Raw genomic sequence first — 21,713 nt, forward strand, 5'->3', positions numbered from 1 at the left:
AGTGGTTTGTGTGTTTTGCAATAATAATCCAAATCTGCAAAGTAACTAGTAACTAAAGTTTTCAAAAAATTGTACTTAAGTACGGTACTTGAGTACATGTACTTAGTTACTTTACACCACTGGCTATACAGTGAGTGTCATCATCATGGTTCAGAAGAGCATGGTAGCTGTTGTGTCTGAGTTCAGAGAGTCAGACACACTCGCAGGGCACACAGTTTGTTGCGAACGCGGGAGGAGGCGCGGCGAAGCCGCGCCTCCGACCAAGTGGAGCTTACTATGTAACCCTGCTTGGGTTGTGTCTCTCTCTCTCTGTGTCTCTGTGTCTCTGTGTGCACTGCATCTCTGTCTGTGTCTCTGTGTCTCTGTGTGCACTGCCTGTCTGCAGCTCCTCTGACATAAGTAAATGTCCAATTTAGACGTACCATACATCAAATGAAAGGTCTTTGAAAACTGAACACACCTGTCAAGGTTGTGTTTAAGCCCGCCCCTTCCCCCGGAAGCCACGCCCCGGAGAAGGCTCCTAAAAACTCCCCATTGAAACCCCATGTTAAATGAAAAGTGCCCGAATCGCTCCGAAACTTTTTCTACCCCCCCTAAGTGGGGGTCTACGAACAAATACATCGGGCTCGGATTTTGGCTCCGCCCCCCGGAAGTGGGTGAAACAGGCACTTCAAACACTTTGTTGAATTGTTTAAAAACATTCCAAGTTTTTTTTTTGTGAATTTGTATTTTTCTAAGATGCTCCTTTTAACGCAGATTTTTATTTTAAAAAATATATATTTTTTTTAGTGGTTACTTTTTTTTAAATATTTTTTTTCATTCTTTTTTTTCTTTTTTTGCGTTCGCTTACCGCGTTCGCGCGTCTTACTTGTAGTAATAGTATACAGTCGTTTAAAGTTAATCAAGCGTAATGATGGAGCGGATGGGGCGCGTGCACGTGCGTGTGAGTTTGATTATTGTGATTACAGATGAGATGAAGCGGGCTGGTCTCTCTGGTCTCGACTCAAACCCTAATCAGGCGCGGCGAGGAAAAAAAAACGACAGCAGAAAGAAAGGAACCAAAGCCCTCTCTCAGTAATCAGGAACTCTGCCACTTAGCAACGGCTACAATCACAACTTACTAATGGCATCATTAGACCACAATTCACCCCATCGTGTGTGTGTGTGTGTGTGTGTGTGTGTGTGTGTGTGTGTGTGTGTGTGTGTGTGTGTGTGTGTGTGTGTGTGTGTGTGTGTGTGTGTGTGTGTGTGTGTGTGTGTGTGTGTGTGTGTGTGTGTGTGTGTGTGTGTGTGTGTGTGTGTGTGTGTGTGTGTGTGTGTGTGCGCGTGCGCGTCTGTGGAGAGAGAGAGAGAGAGATTTTGTGCGCACGTGTTTGCGCGTGTGTGTGTGCACGCATGTGCGTGTAGGCTAATAAAATATTGTGTTTGCAAATTGCATCCGTTCTTGTATGCTATCGTAATTGCGTTATGTAGGTCTATGTGAATAATTATGGTGTGTGTGTGTGTGTGTGTGTGTGTGTGTGTGTGTGTGTGTGTGTGTGTGTGTGTGTGTGTGTGTGTGTGTGTGTGTGTGTGTGTGTGTGTGTGTGTGTGTGTGTGTGTGTGTGTGTGTGTGTGTGTGTGCGTGCACCTACTACCCTGTTAGCTGTAGTTTGCGTCCAGGCTCATTTGAATAGTGATTTATTTCTCTCTAAATGAAGAGAGCATTACATTACGTGTTCCTTAACAAACCCAGCTAACCACCTCACAACAACAAGTCTCATGACTTCCTAATAAAGTGAAATGCTCTTTAACATTCATTACAACTCCAACACTGCCAGGGTTTCTGTTACAACCCAGTGGTTAATGTTTGATATAAACCCAGAGAAAGCTGTTGATTAGGAGGAACTGCGGGTGTTGAAACAAACACTATGCCACCATGGAGTAGTATAGGCGTATTTAAGGCATCAACATCACTTTCACACTATTAGAAGTTTCTTCTAAAGCTTTCCGTAATGTTGGGACTTAATGAGGTTTCCTGGAGAAAGCCAACTCGTTCGCAATATTGGCATTTTAGTCAGGAAAATGAGCTTAACTTGGTCACATTAAGCTGAGAAACCAACGCAGGGCCTCTAATCCCCATTTGGATAGACGGGAGAGTTCTCTCACATCATTAAATGTGCTTTTTTATTCCTCAACAGGAGCTGTGGCTGAAAGCAACATTAGACAAACATTCCTGATACCTAGCCCAGTGCTGACAGTACTAAGGCCATATAGTGGAAACACGTCCTCAGGACTTTTTTGTGTTATCCTTTCAGCCTAAATGTCTGTCTGTACCTCGTGCTGTTTACGTTTCTGACTAATTAATCAATAAATCAATCAATGTACTTTACTGTATAGAGCAGTGGTGGACAAACTACTCCCAAGTATTTTATTTAAATAAAAGTATCAATACATGTAAAAGTCTGGAATTCAAAATGAACTTGAGTAAAAGTACAACATTATTGGTATCAAAACTAGTACCAAAACTAGAAAGTGCTGATTATGCAGAATGTCCCATTTCAAGTTTTGAAATGTATAAAATATATACGAATCTTTTGAAAATAGCAGATGTACAAGCTCACAATGTGTCGCATATGTGAGCTATTTTGTGAGCTATTTTGTGAGCTATTTCGTGAGCTATTTCGTGAGCTATTTTCAAATGGCCAAAAGTAACTAGTATCTAAAGTTTTCAAATAATTGTAGTGGAGTAAAAGTACAATATTTGCCTTTCAAAGATGTAGTGGAGTAGAAGTAAAAGTACTGAAAACTTGAAATACTCCAGTAAAGTAAAAAAAATACCTCAAATTTTTGCTTTTTAAGTATACAGTACTACTTACGTAAATGTACTTTCCACCACTTAAGTAAATGTACTTTACAGTACAGTGCAGTAACAAGGAAGCTTCTATGAAGTTACACTTTTTTACATTCCTGCTGCAATGCCGCGATATAATTGCTCCACATTCAAGAGGAATTCTTTATCTTAAAAGTAAAAAAAACTATAGGATCCATGGAGGACAGATCTAAGGTATATGGGCATATTTACAGCAGGTGGACACATCTATTATTGTAGCTCAGACAACGATCTATCTTGATAAAGATCAGATTAACGCCCACAGAACACCAGCTCCGACAGGAGACCAGCTACAATTGAGTGGAAAAATTCCAGATAAAAAAATAATAATTCTATCACATAATTATAGCAATTTGTCTTAGTGGCTTCCAAACAACATACACAAAATAGAATTAAAACACAAACAATTCCATAAATAAGTACAGGTGTGCAAAGCTGCATTAAAAAAGTTGTGACATGTTATTTGGCCTTGTTTTAAAAAAAGGTTTGCAGTGCACACCTGCTCTTGTGTGTTTATGGATTTCTTTGTGTTATGTCATTTTTTAAAAGGATATTTTGTTCAGCAGCACCATATCCATATATCCACGATTAACCTTCATTCAATCCAGTAACGCATCTCTGTCATTTTAGATGTCTTTGGCTATTCAACAATAGCAGATATACAAGCTCGTTTGAGTCAAAGACAGCAGATCTACAAGCTCGTAGCGCGGCACTCGGTGCCGCGATACGAGCTTGTAGATCTGCTATTTTTGAATAGCCAAAGTATAAAATAATATGGATAAAGTGGTTACACGGATGCGTTCTTGGGTTTGAATGGGTTAACCTTACCTTCATTCACCTGCTGTACAGTACAGTACCTCACGTTGCTACTGTTTTCATTCACCCATACCTTTTTCAAATCATCCCCCCCCCCCCGCCCCCCCCGTCCCTCCTATCTCCGTATCCTAGGTAACGTGTGTCAGACCGGTCTGCCGTCATTGGCCCGTCCGGCGATGATCATGGGCGGGCCCCAGCCTTCTCCGGAGCAGAAGCCCCGCCTCCCCTTCCAACTGCTCCCCGCGTTCAGCGAAGTGAGTATATCTATGGCAACCCCCCCCCCCCCCCCCTCTTCTGTCGTATATCAGCTATACGTATTTTACTTCCTGTTATGTCCCGAAATCGTTTTCCTTTCACTGCTCTTGGTTTATTCTGTCGCCGACAGGAGGCATGTTAGTTTGACGTTATTATAGCACCGTAGTTGCAGTGGTGAAAAGTAACTAAGTACATATACCTAAGTGCTGTACTTAAATTTGGAGGTATTTGTACTTTACTTGAGTATTTCCAATTTCCAATACTTTTACTTTTACTCCACTACATCTCAGAGGCAAATATTGTACTTTAGTTTTACTCCACTACAATTATTTGAAAACTTTAGTTACTAGTTACTTTGTAGATTTTGATTATTATTACAAAACATACATTAACCACTTCAGCCCTATATACAATTCGAAAATAGCCGATCTACAAGCTCATTGCGACGCATTGTGAGCTTGTAGATCTGCTATTTTCAAATGATTTTTTTTTACATTTGAAAACTTGAAATGGGACATTCTGCACGATGAGTACTTTTACCTAAGCCAATCATTTGATGACCAGCAGACCGGTAGGCAGCGGTTCCGGTAGGAGACACAAAGGAGACTCTTTGTGTCTCTTGATGACACGCTGGTCATCAAATGATTGGCTTAGGAATGAGACAAAAACTAAAAAATATCCATGAATTCAAGTCTCCATGGGGTGAGTAATCGATAGGAAAAAAAAAAGAAGTCATTTTGGGGGTGAACTATCCCTTTAAAGATTTTGGATTAGTTCCGCAATGCAGGTCGTTGTTTTATTTGGTCTTTATTTTGGTTTGTTTGTGTTTTTTACTCTCTTTAATTGTTTCCACCCAAGTTTTGGCAACAAAAGTTGTGAGATTGTCATCAGTCTGGAGGTGAGCCAAGCGTTTAGAGAGTTGTGAGTCTAATTTAACCCATTAAGACCGGGAACGCATCTGTGTGTCATTTTTAGACTTATTTGGCTTTTTCTGTTATTTTTCACAAAAAAAAAATATATATATATTGTTTTATTGTTTTGTTCTTTTTCTGTAATTTTTTTTCAAAAATAGCAGATCTACACGGTGCCGTGCTATGAGCTTGTATATCTGCTATTTTTGAAAAATCGTGAAAATCTTTGAAAACAGTTTTTTTATTTTAATTTTTTACGTATGTTGCTATAATATATATCAGTGGTTCTCAAACTTTTTCATGTCAAGGACCACCCAAAATGTATATGTATTTGGTCGTGGACCTCCATCTCAAAATATTTTGTTCAATGGACCCCCCAGAAGCAAAGATTTGAGTAAAAAACGTCACTTTAAAAAAATATATATATACATATATATTCAAAGATTTGCACACATTTTTGAAAATAGCAGATCTACAATCTCATAGCGCGGCACTCGGTGCCGCGCTATGAGCTTGTATATCTGCTTATTTTTGAATAGCCCAAAGAAATCTTAAAAATGACAGAGATGCGTTCCCGGTCTTTAATGGGTTAACAGTGAGATTTAACGGTGTATATATGTGCATTGTGTGAAATGCCTTTTCTTAGCAGCAGCATCGTTTCCCCCTATAAGTGTGATGCCAAGTGTCTGCTTAGCTGTCTGTGTGCGGTGTGTGAGCTTCCAGGCAGGGATGGTGAAACATGTGAGAAACACCCTGCCGTGTTAATTGGCTCTCAGAGTTTTAAAAATGGATCCAGGTGTAAATGTAAACTCAAGAGAGCGGTTTAACTCATTCAATTCGGGGAACGTTTAAAGATTCCTCTGGCTATTCAAAAACAGCAGATCTGAAAGCTTTTAGATCTGCTATTGTTTTGAAAAATCTTCAACATTTTGTGCAAATCTTTGAATACTGTATATATATTTTTAACGTGAACATTTGTAACTCAAATCTTTGCTTCTGGGGGGTCCCTGGAACAAAATGTTTTTTTTCAGATGGGGGGGGGGGGGGGGGGTCCGCGGCCAAATACATATCTAAAAATGTTTTCTAAATCCTAACAGTATGTTGCTACTGTATATCCAGTGGTGGAAAGTAACTAAGTACATTTACTTAAGTACTGTACTTAAGTACAATTTTGAGGTATTTGGACATTCTGCACGAGTTAAAATGTTCGCATTAAAACATATATATATATATATATATATATATATTAATTTCAAATATTTGCACAAATTCTGCGACACGTTGTGAGATTGTAGATGAGGCTATATTCTGGCATCCGGGGTGACTCTGGCCTGGGGGGTCTGGTGGAGCTGAAAGCCACTTAGGACCCCCTCTCTGTCTGAGACCCTCTATCATACACTGATAGGTTGACTTTTTTTGGGGGGGGGGGGGGGGGCTCTACACACGTGTCTCTGCTTTCTGTCCTGGTTTTGTACGCTGGTGTGCACGCTGACGTGCATGGTGCCACCGTGCACGGTGGCGTGCACGGTTCTACCTGTGGGACCTTTTTAGATGAGAGGATGAGAGAGAGTCAACGAGAGAGAGCAAGAGAGTGAGTCATGTGAGTGTGATGGGGAGAAGAGAGGGGAGGTGTGTGTGTGTGTGTGTGTGTGTGTGTGTGTGTGTGTGTGTGTGTGGGGGCGTGCGTGTGTGCGTGTGTGTGTGTGTTGGGGGGGGGGGTGTGTGTGAGTGTGAGTGTGTGTGCACCTTTAGATTTTTGTGTGTTCTCTGATCTGATGTCACAGAGTTGTAAGTGAGCGCACACGTGTATATTTGTGTGTTCTTTGACGGCATGGAGTTGTGTGTGTGTGTGTGTGTGTGTGTGTGTGTGTGTGTGTGTGTGTGTGTGTGTGTGTGTGTGTGTGTGTGTGTGTGTGTGTGTGTGTGTGTGTGTGTGTGTGTGTGTGTGTGTGTGTGTGTGTGTGTGTGTGTGTGTGTGTGTGTGTGTGTGTGTCCACGCTGTCACCTGATGAGGAATGAAACACACTTGACTGCAGGTTGTCACTTCCCTCCCGTTCCGTTTCGTTCATTTCATCCTGCTTTCATTTCCTTCTCCTCCTCCTCTCTCTCTCTCCTCCTCCTCCTCCTCGCTTCCACTTTCATGCATTTCTCCGTCTGTTGCTTTGTGTTTCATGTTGGTGAGCAGATGTCTGTGTGTCCTGTGTGGACACAGGATTGTCCCCGTTGGTTTCTAGCTGCGTGTGGTACCTGATAATTATCTGTCCCCACCATTATCTGTGGAAACACTCTAAATGTCTGGCTTTTCATAACATTCACAACAACCAACAAAGTGTTTCTGCTTTTCAACTGCAATTTAAATAATCAAGGTTCCATTTGCTAGAGGGGATGGAGGAGAGAGGGGGGGTCCATGCGTCTGTTTTTGGTCATTTATTTTCTGCCCGGTGGGGATATGTTTTACTTTTATCTTTTTGGGGAAATGTAGACTTTCTGATAAGTTAGGTTTTAATGTTTGATTTTAACGTTTGATCACAATTTAGCACTTTCATATTCGATTCAATTCAAACTGGTGAGAATTTCAATCGATTTAATAAAAAATGTATCGCGATGCAAACAGCAGGGAAAGAAAAGAAGAAAATACAGGATCTTTGTAAGAGAATTCATAAAAAAATAGTTTTCAGTCATTTGATACTGCATTGAAAAGAGGATAAGAGAAAACGCAGTATTGTAAAAAGAGAACTAAATAATGGATTTGTGTAAGAGAAATAATAAAAGATATAGATTTTTCGGTCATTTTTCTGGAAACTAACTTTGTGTTAAAAAATCACACCCTGTGTGAAGTGGGCGGTGTCTTGCTAGCTAATCACAATACTGAATGGAGTCAACCAATCATGTACAAAAGATAAATACATTTATTGAAACACTCTTTATGATGGACGAAACCATAACTTGAAAAAAAACAAACTTTGGTTTTTTTCAAGTTATGGTTTCTTATATAGGGCTATGCACATGTGTCATGTGACACTGGCCAATCACAGTCCTGAATAGACTGTGATTGGCCAATCACAGCGCAGGATAATTGTACAAATTTCCTGGGCCCAGATCACAGCGCAGGAAAATGTACATTTTTCCAAATCTCACTTATAGGGGCGGTTTCACCGCCCAAAAAAATCGTGAAAAATCTTATTTTGAACCTAGTATCGTGATTTGATTGAATCGTTACATGCCTAGTGCACATATGAATGTGTGGTGGATGGACACTCTTTTCTCCCTCTCTCTCTCTCTCTCTCTCTCTCTCTCTCTTGCTCACTCACTCCCCCCAATTATTTGGGTGCCCACTTGCAATACCCTCACGGCCCACCAGTGTTGAGAATCACTGCTTTTAGATCTTACTCTTCTTCTTCTGAGGAGGAGAAGTTTCTCAGACCCTAGCGTTGTGGCGATGGCTGCCTTACTGTGTGGAGTAAAGTTAATGAGAACACCCGTGAGGTTGGCGTGACATTGCATCATCAGGTGTCACGATGTGGGCGGGGATTATAGAAAAAAAAGAGATATTGTGGGCCGAGATGAATCATCACCATAAGAACACTTCTTCCTTCATAATATGACTCATATATGGATGGAAGACGGGATGTCTTCAGTGCCAGACAACCATCACAAGCACAATAACACTGAGAAATGTCAGCGCACAAGAATTGACTAATTACCCACCGACCCTGAGCTCTTATGCTGTAACGACGGCACACACGTGTTCATGTTTGTTCAAGTGTGTGCTATTAATAAATCAAGAGTGCAAACTTAGCGGTCGGGTGTTTTTGCCCTTTTTTTGTGGGATGATGCGATCGTTTGGAAGACTTATATAAGCTGACAGCATCACGACCACATTTAGCTTCATTTATATTCAGATGTAATGGGATAAAATAACTGTTTGATTTGACACGGTTTAAACAGACAAGTAAGGTAATGGAACACAGCGAAATCTAGGGATGTCTGTTTTTAGTTGAATAATCGATTCATCAGTAAAAAAAATTCAGAGGTCAGTCCTCTTTATGCTTTTGTCCATGCTGAATCAAATTATTTCTTGAACAATTAAGAGCACATCTCTTGTAAACTTTATATATATGCTTAACCCTTCAATTCTACCAGGCTATAGGCCAGCAGCCAGTAGCCATTGTGAAATCACGTTCAGTTCTCAACCTCACCAGCCTCAAAAGTCTGGTCCCTGCATGATTGTAAGGATGTACAATTTGACAGATTTGTCGATGAAATCAACTAAATCAATTAGTCGACAAATTCCTACGATAATTAGCCGAGTAAGAATAGCAACATTATTGTAAAACAAATATGCATCTCTCACCAGTGGTGTAAAGTAACCAAGTACATTTACTCAAGTACTGTACTTAAGTACAATTTTGAGGTACTTTTACTTTACCGGAGTATTTCCAATTGTCTATACTTTTACTTTTACTACTCCACTACAATTCAGAGGCAAATATTGTACTTTTACTCCACTACAATTATTTGAAAACTTTAGTTACTAGTTACTTTGCAGATATAAATATATTACATTATAAAACATACATTAACCACTTTAGCCCTATTTTATATCCACAAGTTTCCTAGGGGGTGCTGGGCATCACTTCCTGTCGATTTGATCCCTGATACCTGATCCAATCGACAGGAAGTGATGCCCACCACCCCCTAGGAAACTTGTGGATAGGCTATTTGAAAATAGCCGATCTACAAGCTCACAACGCGTCACATTGCGACGCGTTGTGAGCTTGTAGATCGGCTATTTTCAAACATTTTCAAACATTTTGATACGCCAAAACATTTGAGTACTTTTCCCACCACTGTCTCTCACTTTCAGTTAGATTTATACTCATACTGCATCATTCCCACAGCGGGCTTGTAGCAGTACTACACGCCATTTTCTTGTTTTTCTTGCTTTCATATTTCAGATCAGGTCAGTGTGTAGAAAGAGCAGCATGTGGTCTGTGCACTAAGTGGTTGAGTCACCAGACACCCACAGTTATTCTCAATGAAAAGCAGTGCCATGGATGGAGCTACACAAACTGACACCCGGCACTTTGTCGCTGTGTGAGAGAGAGCTGGCCTCAAGTGTTGATTTTGACAACAAATTTTGATTCAGTTTTAGTGATAGTCTTTTGAATCAAATTCCATTTAGTTTTAGTCATATTTTAGTCATCTGAAATGTTTTAGCTTTTGTCTAGTTTTAGTCGACTAAATATCATAAGATTATAGTCGACTAAATCTGCAGTTGAGTTAGTCGACAAAAATGTATTTTGCCTTGATGGCGTCGTAATGGCTGATTTTACACTTGGTTGCATTGCTTAGCTTAGTTTTTATTTCGTTTTCGTCTGTGAAAAAAAGGTATAGTTGACGAGCATTTTTCGTAATAGTTTCAGTCGACAAAATCAACACCGCCAGGCACCCGCACCGCAGTTATTCTCAATGAAAAGCAGTGCCATGGATGGAGCTTACAAGCTGACACCCGGCACTTTGTTGCTGTTGCGAGAGAGAGAGCTGGCCTCAAGTTGTTTTCAAAGCTCCAATGAAGAGCTGAAGCATCAATCAATCACATATTTTTGTTTTGTTCCATTACCACTCCACTTCTAGCTACTATATTATATTTATAATTTTATAATTATATTATAAAACATACATTAACCACTTCAGCCCTATTTTATACCTAGGCTATTTGAAAATTGCCGATCTACAAGCTCACAACGCGTCGCATCGCGATGCGTTGTGAGCTTGTAGATCTGCTATTTTAAAAAAATGTTGTACTTTTACTTTTGGTACTTTAAGTATATTTTCATGCCAATGCTTTTGCGCTTTTACTCAAGTGACATTTTGAACACAGGCCTTTTACTTGTGTAACAGAGTATTTCTACATTGCAGTAATGATACTTTTACTTTCAGTGGCACTGACGTCAAGAGGAAGGACAATGAATGAGGTTAACATGAAAAAAAACTGCTAATTTGGTCAGCTGCTTGACACGTACAGTAAATCGCTCACTATGGAGCTGTGCATGTGTGTGTAAACCTCTGGAGTGTACCTGTCCAGACTAGCTCGCAGGGCTACGCATCGTTTGTCTTTTGCTATGTAATCCCGTCCTTTTCATTCACACACTGTGGCTTGAGCAACACTTCAACGGTTCAACTCTGCAGCAGTGTAGTGTAGCCTGGGGGTTTTGTAGTTTTTTTGTAGCTTTTGTAACTCTTGAGAGTGAACAAATGTAACCATTACAAATTGTTCACTCTCAGACTTACAAATGAACACTTGAGGATGTGGCTGAATTATCAATGAGCCCTGTGCCAATAGCAGTGTGTGTTGTTCAGTAATGTTTAATGTAACAACTATTGGGTATGTGTAATGTTCAGTAGGTGTGTGTAATGTTCAGCGGTGGTGGAAAGTAGCTAAGTACATGTACAATTTTGAGTTACTTTTTACTTTACTAGATAGAGTCCACTACAATTATTGGAAAACTTGAGTTACTAGTTACTTTGCATATATAAATTACTATATTATAAAACATACATTAACCACTTTAGCCCTATTTTATACATAGGCTATTTGATAAAAGCCGATCTGCAAGCTCACAACGCGTCAGGATGCGACGCGTTGTGAGCTTGTAGATCTGCTATTTTCACCATTACTTTTAGTATTTTAAGTATATTTTGATGCCAATACTTTTGTACTTTTACTCAAGTAACATTTGAACACAGGCCTTTTACTTGTAACAGAGTATTTTTATATTGTGGTATTGTTACTTTTACTTTTAAATATCTGAGTAGTTCTTGCACTGATGTTCAGTAGGTATGTGTGTAATATTCAGTACTAACCCGAATTGGGTATGTGTAATGTTCAGTTGGTATATACAGTATAATGTTCAGTACTAACCCGTATTGGGTAGGTACTAGGTAGGTGTAATGTTCAGTATTGGTACAGTAGGTACTAGGTAGGTGTAATGTTCAGTATTGGTACAGTAGGTACTAGGTAGGTGTAATGTTCAGTATTGGTACAGTAGGTACTAGGTAGGTGTAATGTTCAGTATTGGTACAGTAGGTACTAGGTAGGTGTAATGTTCAGTATTGGTACAGTAGGTAGTAGGTAGGTGTAATGTTGAGTATTGGTACAGTAGGTACTAGGTAGGTGTAATGTTCAGTATTGGTACAGTAGGTACTAGGTAGGTGTAATGTTCAGTATTGGTACAGTAGGTACTAGGTAGGTGTAATGTTCAGTATTGGTAGGTATGTGTAATGGGATTCCTCCTCTGCTATGTAAACAGAGCTGCTGGTTTGAACCTGTGGTGGGCGGTGTGTGTATGCGTGAATGTGTGTGTTTGTGTGAATGCAGAAGTAACGCGAGCGTGTGTGTGTGTGCGCGCATGCATGCCTGTAAGGCTGTGCCCTGGCGTTTGTTTGGCGCCCACATGTGGGTTGCCATGGTTACTAGAGAGACAGAGTGTGTGTGTGTGTGTGTGTGTGTGTGTGTGTGTGTGTGTGTGTGTGTGTGTGTGTGTGTGTGTGTGTGTGTGTGTGTGTGTGTGTGTGTGTGTGTGTGTGTGTGTGTGTGTGTGTGTGTGTGTGTGTGTGTGTGTGTGTGTGTGTGTGTGTGTGTGAGAATCTGCTATTGTGTGTGTGTGTGTGTGTGGCGTGAGCTAGAGGCCTAATACATTTAATGGAACCTTGATTAGGCAGCTTGGCTCCTTCCCTGACAAGGTTGTGGTGTGTGCGTGTGCGTGTGCGTGTGCGTGTGCGTGTGCGTGTGCGTGTGCGTGTGCGTGTGCGTGTGCGTGTGTGTTCTGGGGTGGGGGCATATAAGGGCACCGTTCCACATCCCAGCCAATAACTATTCCAATCCCAAACAAGCCCATATAGCACCTCGTGCCTGGCGGCCATGATGCCCCACTACCCGTGTTTTTGTAACCGCCGCTAATTAAAGCCTGACGTCATGCGCTCAGCCGTGGCTGTCAGGCACAGCGTGAATCCAGAACCATTTCATCAGTGTGAGAGTGGTTGGTTATGGACTGACTGGGCTGCAGCTACAACAGTCTGCCTCACTTCAATGTGTTCTCAGCTGTAATTCTTCAGTTTGCTGCAGCTGTGCCTGACACGCACACGCACACGCACACGCACACGCGCACGCACGCACACACACACGCACACACACAATCTCTCTCGCACACACTCTTTCTTGCACGCACGCACACATACACACACATCCCTGCAGGTTTCTAGAAGATCACAGCTGTAGACCCCTTAACAGACGACGTCACACTGATAAGAACCAGTATGAGCGCAACAATGAAACCCATTCTGTCAGGTCTCGCTAGGACGCGCCTCACTAGCCAACACACAAGAGGGGGTTGGGGTGTGCTGAAACCAGCGCACCCCGAAACAACAGGTTGGGAATTGATTGCGTGAAACAATCACCTGTGCGTCCAGTCTCAATGTTGGTAAACAAATAATTGGTCTATTGAATATCTATCTGTTTGTCTGTCTGTCTTTCAGTACATACACAAGTAAGACGCGCGAACGCGGGAAGCGAACGCAAAAAAAATTCTATAAATATGAAGAAAAAAAAAATCTACAAAAAGTAACAAAAAAAAAAAAATTACAAAAATACAAAAAAAATCTGCGTTAAAAGGAGCATCTTAGAAAAATAAAAATTCACCAAAAAAAAACTTTGAATGTTTTTGAACAATTCAACAAAGTGTTTGAAGTGCCTGTTTCACCCACTTCCGGGGGGCGGAGCCAAAATCCGAGCCCGAAGTATTTGTTCGTAGACCCCCACTTAGGGGGGGTAGAAAAAGTTTCGGAGCGATTCGGGCACTTTTCATTTAACATGGGGTTTCAATGGGGAGTTTTTAGGAGCCTTCTCCGGGGCGTGGCTTCCGGGGGAAGGGGCGGGCTTAAACGCAACCTTGACAGGTGTGTTCAGTTTTCCAAGACCTTTCATTTGATGTATGGTACGTCTAAATTGGACATTTACTTATCTCAGAAGAGCTGCACACAGGCAGTGCACACAGAGACACAGAGACACAACCCGAGCACGGTTTCATAGTAAGCTCCACTTGCGCCGAAGGCGCGCCTCCTTACGCTGCGTTCGCAACAAAAGGGAACATAGATAAGCATGTGCAGATATAGACATACTGTGATGAACCCTTACGGTATATCGTTTTCTATAGCTGTACAGAAGCAGGACTTGTCAGGTAGGTAGGAGGTCAAAAAGACAGGAGACACTGTGTAGAGCAGAGGTCTTCAACAGGGGGTCCGGGACCCCTAGGGGGTCCTCAGAGTTACTACAGGGGGTCCGCCAAATCTTTGTGTGATAGGATTTTTTTCTTTTACCTTGAACCACTTGAACCCTAGCATCCCTTTTCTGAGGAGAACTTTAGCCAAAAATAGCCGATCTACAAGCTCACAACGCCTCGCGCTGCGAGGCGTTGTGAGCTTGTAGATCGGCTATTTTTGGAAAAGAGCTATAGGTGTAGAGGGAAAAAAGAGCAGCAAAAGTTTATCTGAAGCACAATTTTATACAATATAGAGGGGGTCCCTGCTTCATCTCTCTCTCAGCTAGAGGGTCCTTGGCCTGAAAACGTTGAAGTCCCCTGGTGTAGAGTGACATGCATTTAGACACTGTGTAGAGTTTTTTGATTGATTGAGTACTTTATTAGATGCAAACAGCACGAGTACAGTCAAACAATTGGTCTAGAACAGGGATGGGCAACTGGCGGCGGCCCGTAGGGCATTCACAACTAATGATTTTTACTAGTCGACTCATTTGACCAAGTAGTAGTCGACTAGTCGACTAGTCGAAATTTACATTTTTTTTTATTTTATTTTTTTTTAGGGGGGGGCATTGTTTTAATGCCATCCTACTACTATATTACTATTATTATTATCCTCCTGCCCTTATTTTTATGGCGTTTTAAGGGAAGCACTTCTGGCACAGCAGCACAGCACCACAGCAGCGTCTCCAAGGATCCCCATTGCCCAATGATAGGCTTTTATTGGGCATACTTTTGACCCCTTTTGATAAAAAATCAAGTCAGGAGGATAATAATAATAGTAAGCTGGGCCATTACTATGGCATAAAAAAAAAAAAAAAAAAAAAACGTTTTTTTTTTTTTTTACTATTTGACTAGTACCAACAAAGTCGACTAGTGGTTATACTAGTCGACTAGTCGACTAGTTGGTGAAAGCCCTAGCGGCCCGCACCGTCACTCAATGTGGCCCCAGTCCAAAATAAAAAAATAAAAAATCACAAAGAAAAACAAACTAATCGAAACATATCCGAAATGGTGAACTATTGCCTTCAGCTGTTCCAAACATGCAACTTTCCATGAACCATTTTAATTACAACAGTCCACCAGTAGAGCGCACTCTCGTTTATTTTAATAGAAGCCTTTATTAATTATAATCATAGTGTTCATTTTTGTATATTTTTAAGCCAAGGTTACAGCAATACTCTGAAAAGCATACTCAGGAATGTGAAGTTTTGTTTAGCAGTACAGCTGTAGTAAGTTGATAGAAGCATTACTAAATGCTAAATAAAAACATAGTTACAACGAATAATAATTGTTAATATCCCTTATTTATCACATATGTGACTATTATGGGCTTTTTGAGTAATGGGGTACTACTGGCGAGAGTGCCGATAAACGATGCGGCCCCCCAGAGTGAGTGTGGAAATTTAGTGGCCCTCACCATCTACAAAGTTGCCCACCCCTGGTCTAGAAGGATAACACCAAAAAAGTCCTTGCGGTCTTGTTTCCATTGGGGTCCTATGTATTCAATTCATCAACACACATAAACATAAAAAATAACGCCAAAATATCATCACAAATATAAAACACTATATGTACAGTAGGGGTGTGCCGATACACTAATTTCACCAAACGATACGATACGATATTTGGCTCACAACTTCGATACGATTTCGATACGATACGATACGCACTTTTTTATTATGAAAATATATGGGGGAGAAAAAATGCAAACAAATAATTCTGTTTTTGCATTATTCAGACGCAAACTTGTAGCTTTTCAGCTACAATAGCCGTTTTGAATCCAAATAGGGCAATAGTGTGACACCTGACCCGAAAAAAAACAACATGTTGTCACCCTTTTCACCTCGGGGCTGTTTGCATGCCTGATTATTATTATTGTAAAAAAAAAAAAAAAAACATTTTTTTTTTTTTTTTCAAAACGATATTTTTTTTTTCCAAAACGATACATATCGTCACGAAAACGTATCGCGATATATCGCGGGACGATATATCGGCACACCCCTAATGTACAGAGTAGAAAAAAAAGGGGGGTGATCATCTGTCTAAGGGAGAAGTGATAACTACCTCCCCCTTTGTCCTCCTGAAAGATTTTAGTCCTGTTTTAAAGGATGCCAGTGATCGACATTTTTTAAGGGACGGGGTCAGGGCATTCCACACTTGGGTGGCAGTGCTGTAGAAGGAGAATTTACCCATGTTCGTTTTAAAGGTGGGTGGTACCAGATCGCTCCCTCTGGTATTGTGGCTGTGGGTGTCGCTCACTTTTTTGAGCATTGAGGGCAAAGTCGCATTGACTATTTTGAACGTCAATCCCATTTTCAATTGCTTAACCCTGTCTTCTACCCTGAGCCATCCTAAACTAGCAAAATGGGTTGGAAAAGGGTGGGTATTGGGCCCCAGGCCGAGAAGTAGTCGAATTAGTTTGTTTTGGGAGGTTTGAGGCTTAGGGCCCTATATCGCCAGTACTGGTTAAACCCACTATTTATAGGATTGCGTGCGCAAGGGCTATTTCGGGACACCTGCCTTACCCGCAAAACACCTGCACTACCCGTTACATTATGCATAGGTGTGGTTTGGGCGTGCCAGATGCCATTGCCTTTCAGAGAAGACTGCGCAAGCCAATATCCCCAATGCAATCTTACGCTCTCCTCTCTCCCTCTATGCAGTGTTGCCAGGTCTGCTTATTATAAGCTACATTGGGCTGGTTTTTCTGTAAAGTTGCTTGTAAATAATGGTGGTTGTGAGTTTGTAGATCGGCTATTTTCTAATAGCCAACATATATAAATATGCACATTGTTTAATGGCCGACATATATAGGTTTGAAGTGCTCATGTGGCCTATTATAGTCGCTTCTTTTGGGCTTGTTTTGAGAGAGAGAGAGAGAGAGAGAGAGAGAGAGAGAGAGAGGAGACACATGGCCCTGAGTCTGAATTCTGCACACGACCTTCTCTGCCCACCAAACTCTCTTGAGCTCCACAAGAAAATGTATTTTTCACATTGTTTATTGATTTTCCATGTTTTGCCGCATGCTCAAGAAAAGAAAGGAGGAAAGACAAGAAAAATAGACAGTTTGCAGGGTCTCCAGACCAGACATGGCATGATGATGCATAATATAGTATAAATACTTCATATAATATATATAAGTGTCACCCAGGGTATTGGTCGTTGTCCGAGCATCAGTGGTGGAAAGTAACTAAGTGCATTTACTGAAGTACTGTACTTAAGTACAATTTTGAGGTATTTGTACTTTTCTTGAGTAGGCCTAGGCTATTTCCAATTTCCAATACTTTTACTTCTACTCAAATACGCAAATATTGTACTTTTACTCGACTACATTTATTTGAAAACTTTAGTTACTAGTTACTTGGTAGATTTTGATGCAATGCAACGCATTGTGAGCTTCTAGATCTGAAATTTGAAAACCTGTGAAATGGGACCTTCTGCATAATGAATACTTTCTACTTTTGGTACTTTAAGTACATTTTGATACCAATACTTTTGTACTTTTACTCAAGTACATTTAGAATTCCGGACTTTTACTTGTAACAGTATTTCTACGTTGCAGTATTGATACTTTTACTTAAGTAAAACATTTGAGTACATTTTCCACCACTGATTGTCCCACTGCCTTAGAGACGAATGAAAAACAGAAAAAAGTACCAAAACCCCCGTGGCACTGCGTCTTTAAGAAGACCTTGAGCCACATCCAAGATTCCACATACCACCATGGACAAACTGGCCTGGCCAATGAAGTGGCAGTCCCACTGGGATTTCCTCACCGTGGAGGGAAGGAGTTGTTTGAAAACACAGCTTGTGCTCCTGGCTGCCCGCCCTGCCATTACGCAGCCGTTCTGTTGAACTGCCCGAAAATCGCTGTTTTCCGCTCTGTGTTTTTAGTTCCTTTTGCAAAAAAACTCCAGTGTCTCATCAGCCGGGAATTCTACCACACTATACCAAGCAAAAGTTACTTAAAGGGATATTTCACTTTCAAAAAAACTTTTGGTCATTTTATCATCTACTCAGGCCGTTGTGAACCCCCAGACAGTTTTTAAGTTGCTCGATTCAGTAAATAGATATTTTATATTCATTTAATCAGACACGCCCCCTTCCTATACAAACCCATTGTAACTTCAAACTACATTTAACCATGTTAGATTCATCAAAAACACCCGTCCTTGGTTCTGGTGACTCATACCGCCCCCCTAATACGCGAGGGGGCCGTGTTTTTCCTATAATTTTTTTCATTTATTTTTTATATTTTTTGGGGAAAATGAAAAAACAAAATACAATAAAAAAAATATATAAAATAAATGAAAAAAATGATAGGAAAAACACGGCCAAACACAAAGGCCTGAGTAGACAATAAAATGACCAAAAGTTTTTTTGAAAGTGAAATATCCCTTTAACTGAGTGACTCTGTTATTTCTTTTTTATTTCAGATGGGGGCACACAGACCAAAATGATAATAAACGCGTCGCATCGCAACGCGTTGTGAGCTTGTAGATCGTCTGTTTTCAAATAGCCAACGTTTAAATAGGGCTGAAGTGGCGAATGTATGTTTTGCAATAATATTTTCAAACATTTTAGTACTTTACTTTTGGTACTTTAAGTACATTTTGATACGAATACTTTTGTACTTTTCCTTTTTTTTAATTTTGAATTCCAGACTTTTACTTGTAACGTAGTACATCTACATTGCAGTATTGATGCTTTTACTTAAGTAAAACATCCGAGTACTTTTTCCACCACTGCATAGGACCACTTAACACGGCTGCCGAATGGCAATCAATCACATCAACGTATTGTGTGACACGTTGTGGTGCTGAGCGACACGTTGTGGTGCTGAGCGACACATTGTGGCGCCGAGCGACACATGCACGTTGGGCGGTGGCGCAGTGCTTTTTAACTTGTCTGTTTTCAAGCAAGAAGAAAAGGCAGCCTGGTCTCAAAGTTACACCAAAATGTGTTTCTGAAGGAAAAAGAGGTTTCTACCAGCATTAAATATAAAATGAGCTATAGCAGATTCGTCTGGTTCCCAGGCTGGGTCAAATAAACGCTGGTTTATGCGATAATAAAAAAGAAAAAAAGAAGAATAACAACAATTTTATAAGTGTGTTTGTTGTGGCACTTCAAGTTAAATAACAAGTTAACAAGTCAGTTTAACCCACTAATACCTGGAACGCATCTGTGTCACTTTAGATTTCTTTGGCTATTAAAAAATAGCAGATATACAAGCTCATAGCGCGGCACCGAGTGCCGCGCTACGAGCTTGTAGATCTGCTATTTTTGAATAATCGTGAAACTTTTTTTTTCTCGATTTTTTTTCAAAAAACTGTTAGGATTTAGAAAACATTTTTAAGAATCGTCTCAGGTCTTAATGGGTTAATACCAGAAAAGGAGGCGTTTTAAGAAGATCAAGGCCCGGAGAGGACAGCAGAGAGGACGAGTTGACCTTGACACAGGTGTGGTTGGAGGAAGGGAGAGTGACGTAGAAGACAGCATGCGGTCTTCTGAGAGACATCAGAGTGACTTTGATCAGAGAGAGGGGGGGGGGTGAGAGAGAGAGAGAGAGGAGGGGGGGGGGTGAAAGAGAGAGGGGGGGTGAAAGAGAGAGAGAAGAGTGAACGGAGAGCAAAGACGGTAGCGTTGCCATGTCCACTTATTATAAGCGACTTTGGGATAGTTTTTCCTGTATAATGTCGTTTGTAAATATTGGTAGTTTCTGGGTTTTTTTGGGCTTGTTTCTAAAGCGTATAGTTGCTTATTTGGGCTTGTTTCCTGATGTTGTTTAAACCAGTTGTTCTCAAACATTTTCATGTCAAGGACCCCCAAATTAATATGTAATGTGAAAATATGTTGTGCCAGGGACCCCCATTTAAGACTTGTGTATTTTTTTTATAGCCGATCTACAAGCTCACAACACGTCGCATCGTTCTGAGCTTGTAGATCGTCTATTTTGAAATAGCTGTGTATTGTACTGTATGTGCTTGAATGTGGCCTAGCAGGTCGCTTCTTTTGGGCTCGTTTTCGTAGAGCTCGCTGCTTGCAGTGGTGTAAAGTAACTAAGTTCATGTACTCAAGTACTGTACTTAAGTAAAACTTTGGCATTTTTACTTTACTAGAGTATTTCCAATTGTCTATACTTTTACTTCTACTCCACTACATCTCAGAAGCAAATATTGTACTTTTACTCCACTAAATTATTTGAAAACCTTAGTTACTAGTTACTTGCAGATATAAATTTTACATTATAAAACATACATTAACCGCTTTAGCCCTATTTTATACCTAGGCTGTTGAAAATAGGCGATCTACAAGCTCACATCGCGTCGCATCGCGACGCGTTGTGAGCTTGTAGATATGCTATTTTCAAACATTTTAGTACTTTTACTTTTGGTACTTTAGTACGTTTTGATACCAATACTTTTGTACTTTTACTCAAGTAATTTTGAATTCCGGACTTTTACTTGTAACAGAGTACATTGCAGTATTAATACTTTTACATAAGTAAAACATTTGAGTACTTTTTCCACCACTGGCCGCTTGTTTCTCTCGCAAAACCTGGCAACGCTGAGCAGAGACAGAGGGGAGGGGAGGATAAAGTTCAGAGAGGAGCAGATGGAGGAGGTTGTGAAGAATGTCTGATGATGAGGGGGTCAGAGGGGACCAACCAAAACGTTTCTGATGATGAGGGGGTCAGAGGGGACCAACCAAAACGTTTCGGTACATTCTCAACGCAAGATTTATATACTTTCTCTGCGAAAAAAAAAAAAATTGCCGATCCTCAAGCCCACAAAGTGTCACGTTGCCACGCGTCGTGAGCTTGTAGATCGGCAGTTTTTTTTCCCGCCCCGGCGGGACACCGGCCGTGCGACGAAGTTAACCCATTAAGACCGGTAAAGCATCTGTGTCATTTTAAGATTTTAAACACTTTGGCTATTCAAAAATAGCATATCTACAAGCTCATAGCTGGGCACTCGGTGCCGCACTATGAGCTTGTAGATCTGCTATTTTTGAAAAATCGTGAAAATGTGTGCAAATCTTTGAATATGTATTCTTTTAAAGCGAACATTTGTAACTCAAATCTTTGCTTCTGGGGGGTCCCTGGAACAACATATTTTGAGATGGGGGTCCGCGGCCAAAATACATATATGATTTTGGGGGTCCTTGACATGAACAAAGTTTGAGAACCACTGATTATAGCAACATAAGTTTAAAAAAAAAAAGTGTTAGGATTTAGAAGACATTTGTAGAATCCCGCAGAAGCAAAGATTTGAGTTACAAAATGTTCGCTTTAAAAAATATATATTCAAAGATGTGCACGCATTTTCAAGATTTAAAAAAAAATAGCAGATATACAAGCTCATAGCAAAATGCAGAGGCATACACACACGCGCACGCGCGCACACACACACACACACACACACACACACACACACACACACACACACACACACACACACACACACACACACACACACACACACACACACACACACACACACACACACACACACACACACACACACACACACACACACA

At 40.7% G+C, this 21,713-nt stretch overlaps 1 protein-coding gene across 1 annotated transcript in view; it reads left to right on the forward strand.

Annotated features, from left to right (window-relative positions):
- The window catches only part of LOC308094903 (zinc finger protein 385D-like), a 75,813-nt gene that overhangs the window by 1,855 nt on the left and 52,245 nt on the right, over nt 1–21,713 (forward strand). The window contains exon 2 of the mRNA XM_080441726.1: nt 3,821–3,942. Within this exon, the coding sequence (XP_080297852.1) occupies nt 3,821–3,942 (122 nt within the window). The remainder of the gene's footprint in view (nt 1–3,820; nt 3,943–21,713) is intronic.

This window comes from Gymnoscopelus braueri (genome assembly GCF_963280865.1).
Source record: "Gymnoscopelus braueri genome assembly, chromosome: 11".
NCBI lineage: Eukaryota > Metazoa > Chordata > Actinopteri > Myctophiformes > Myctophidae > Gymnoscopelus > Gymnoscopelus braueri.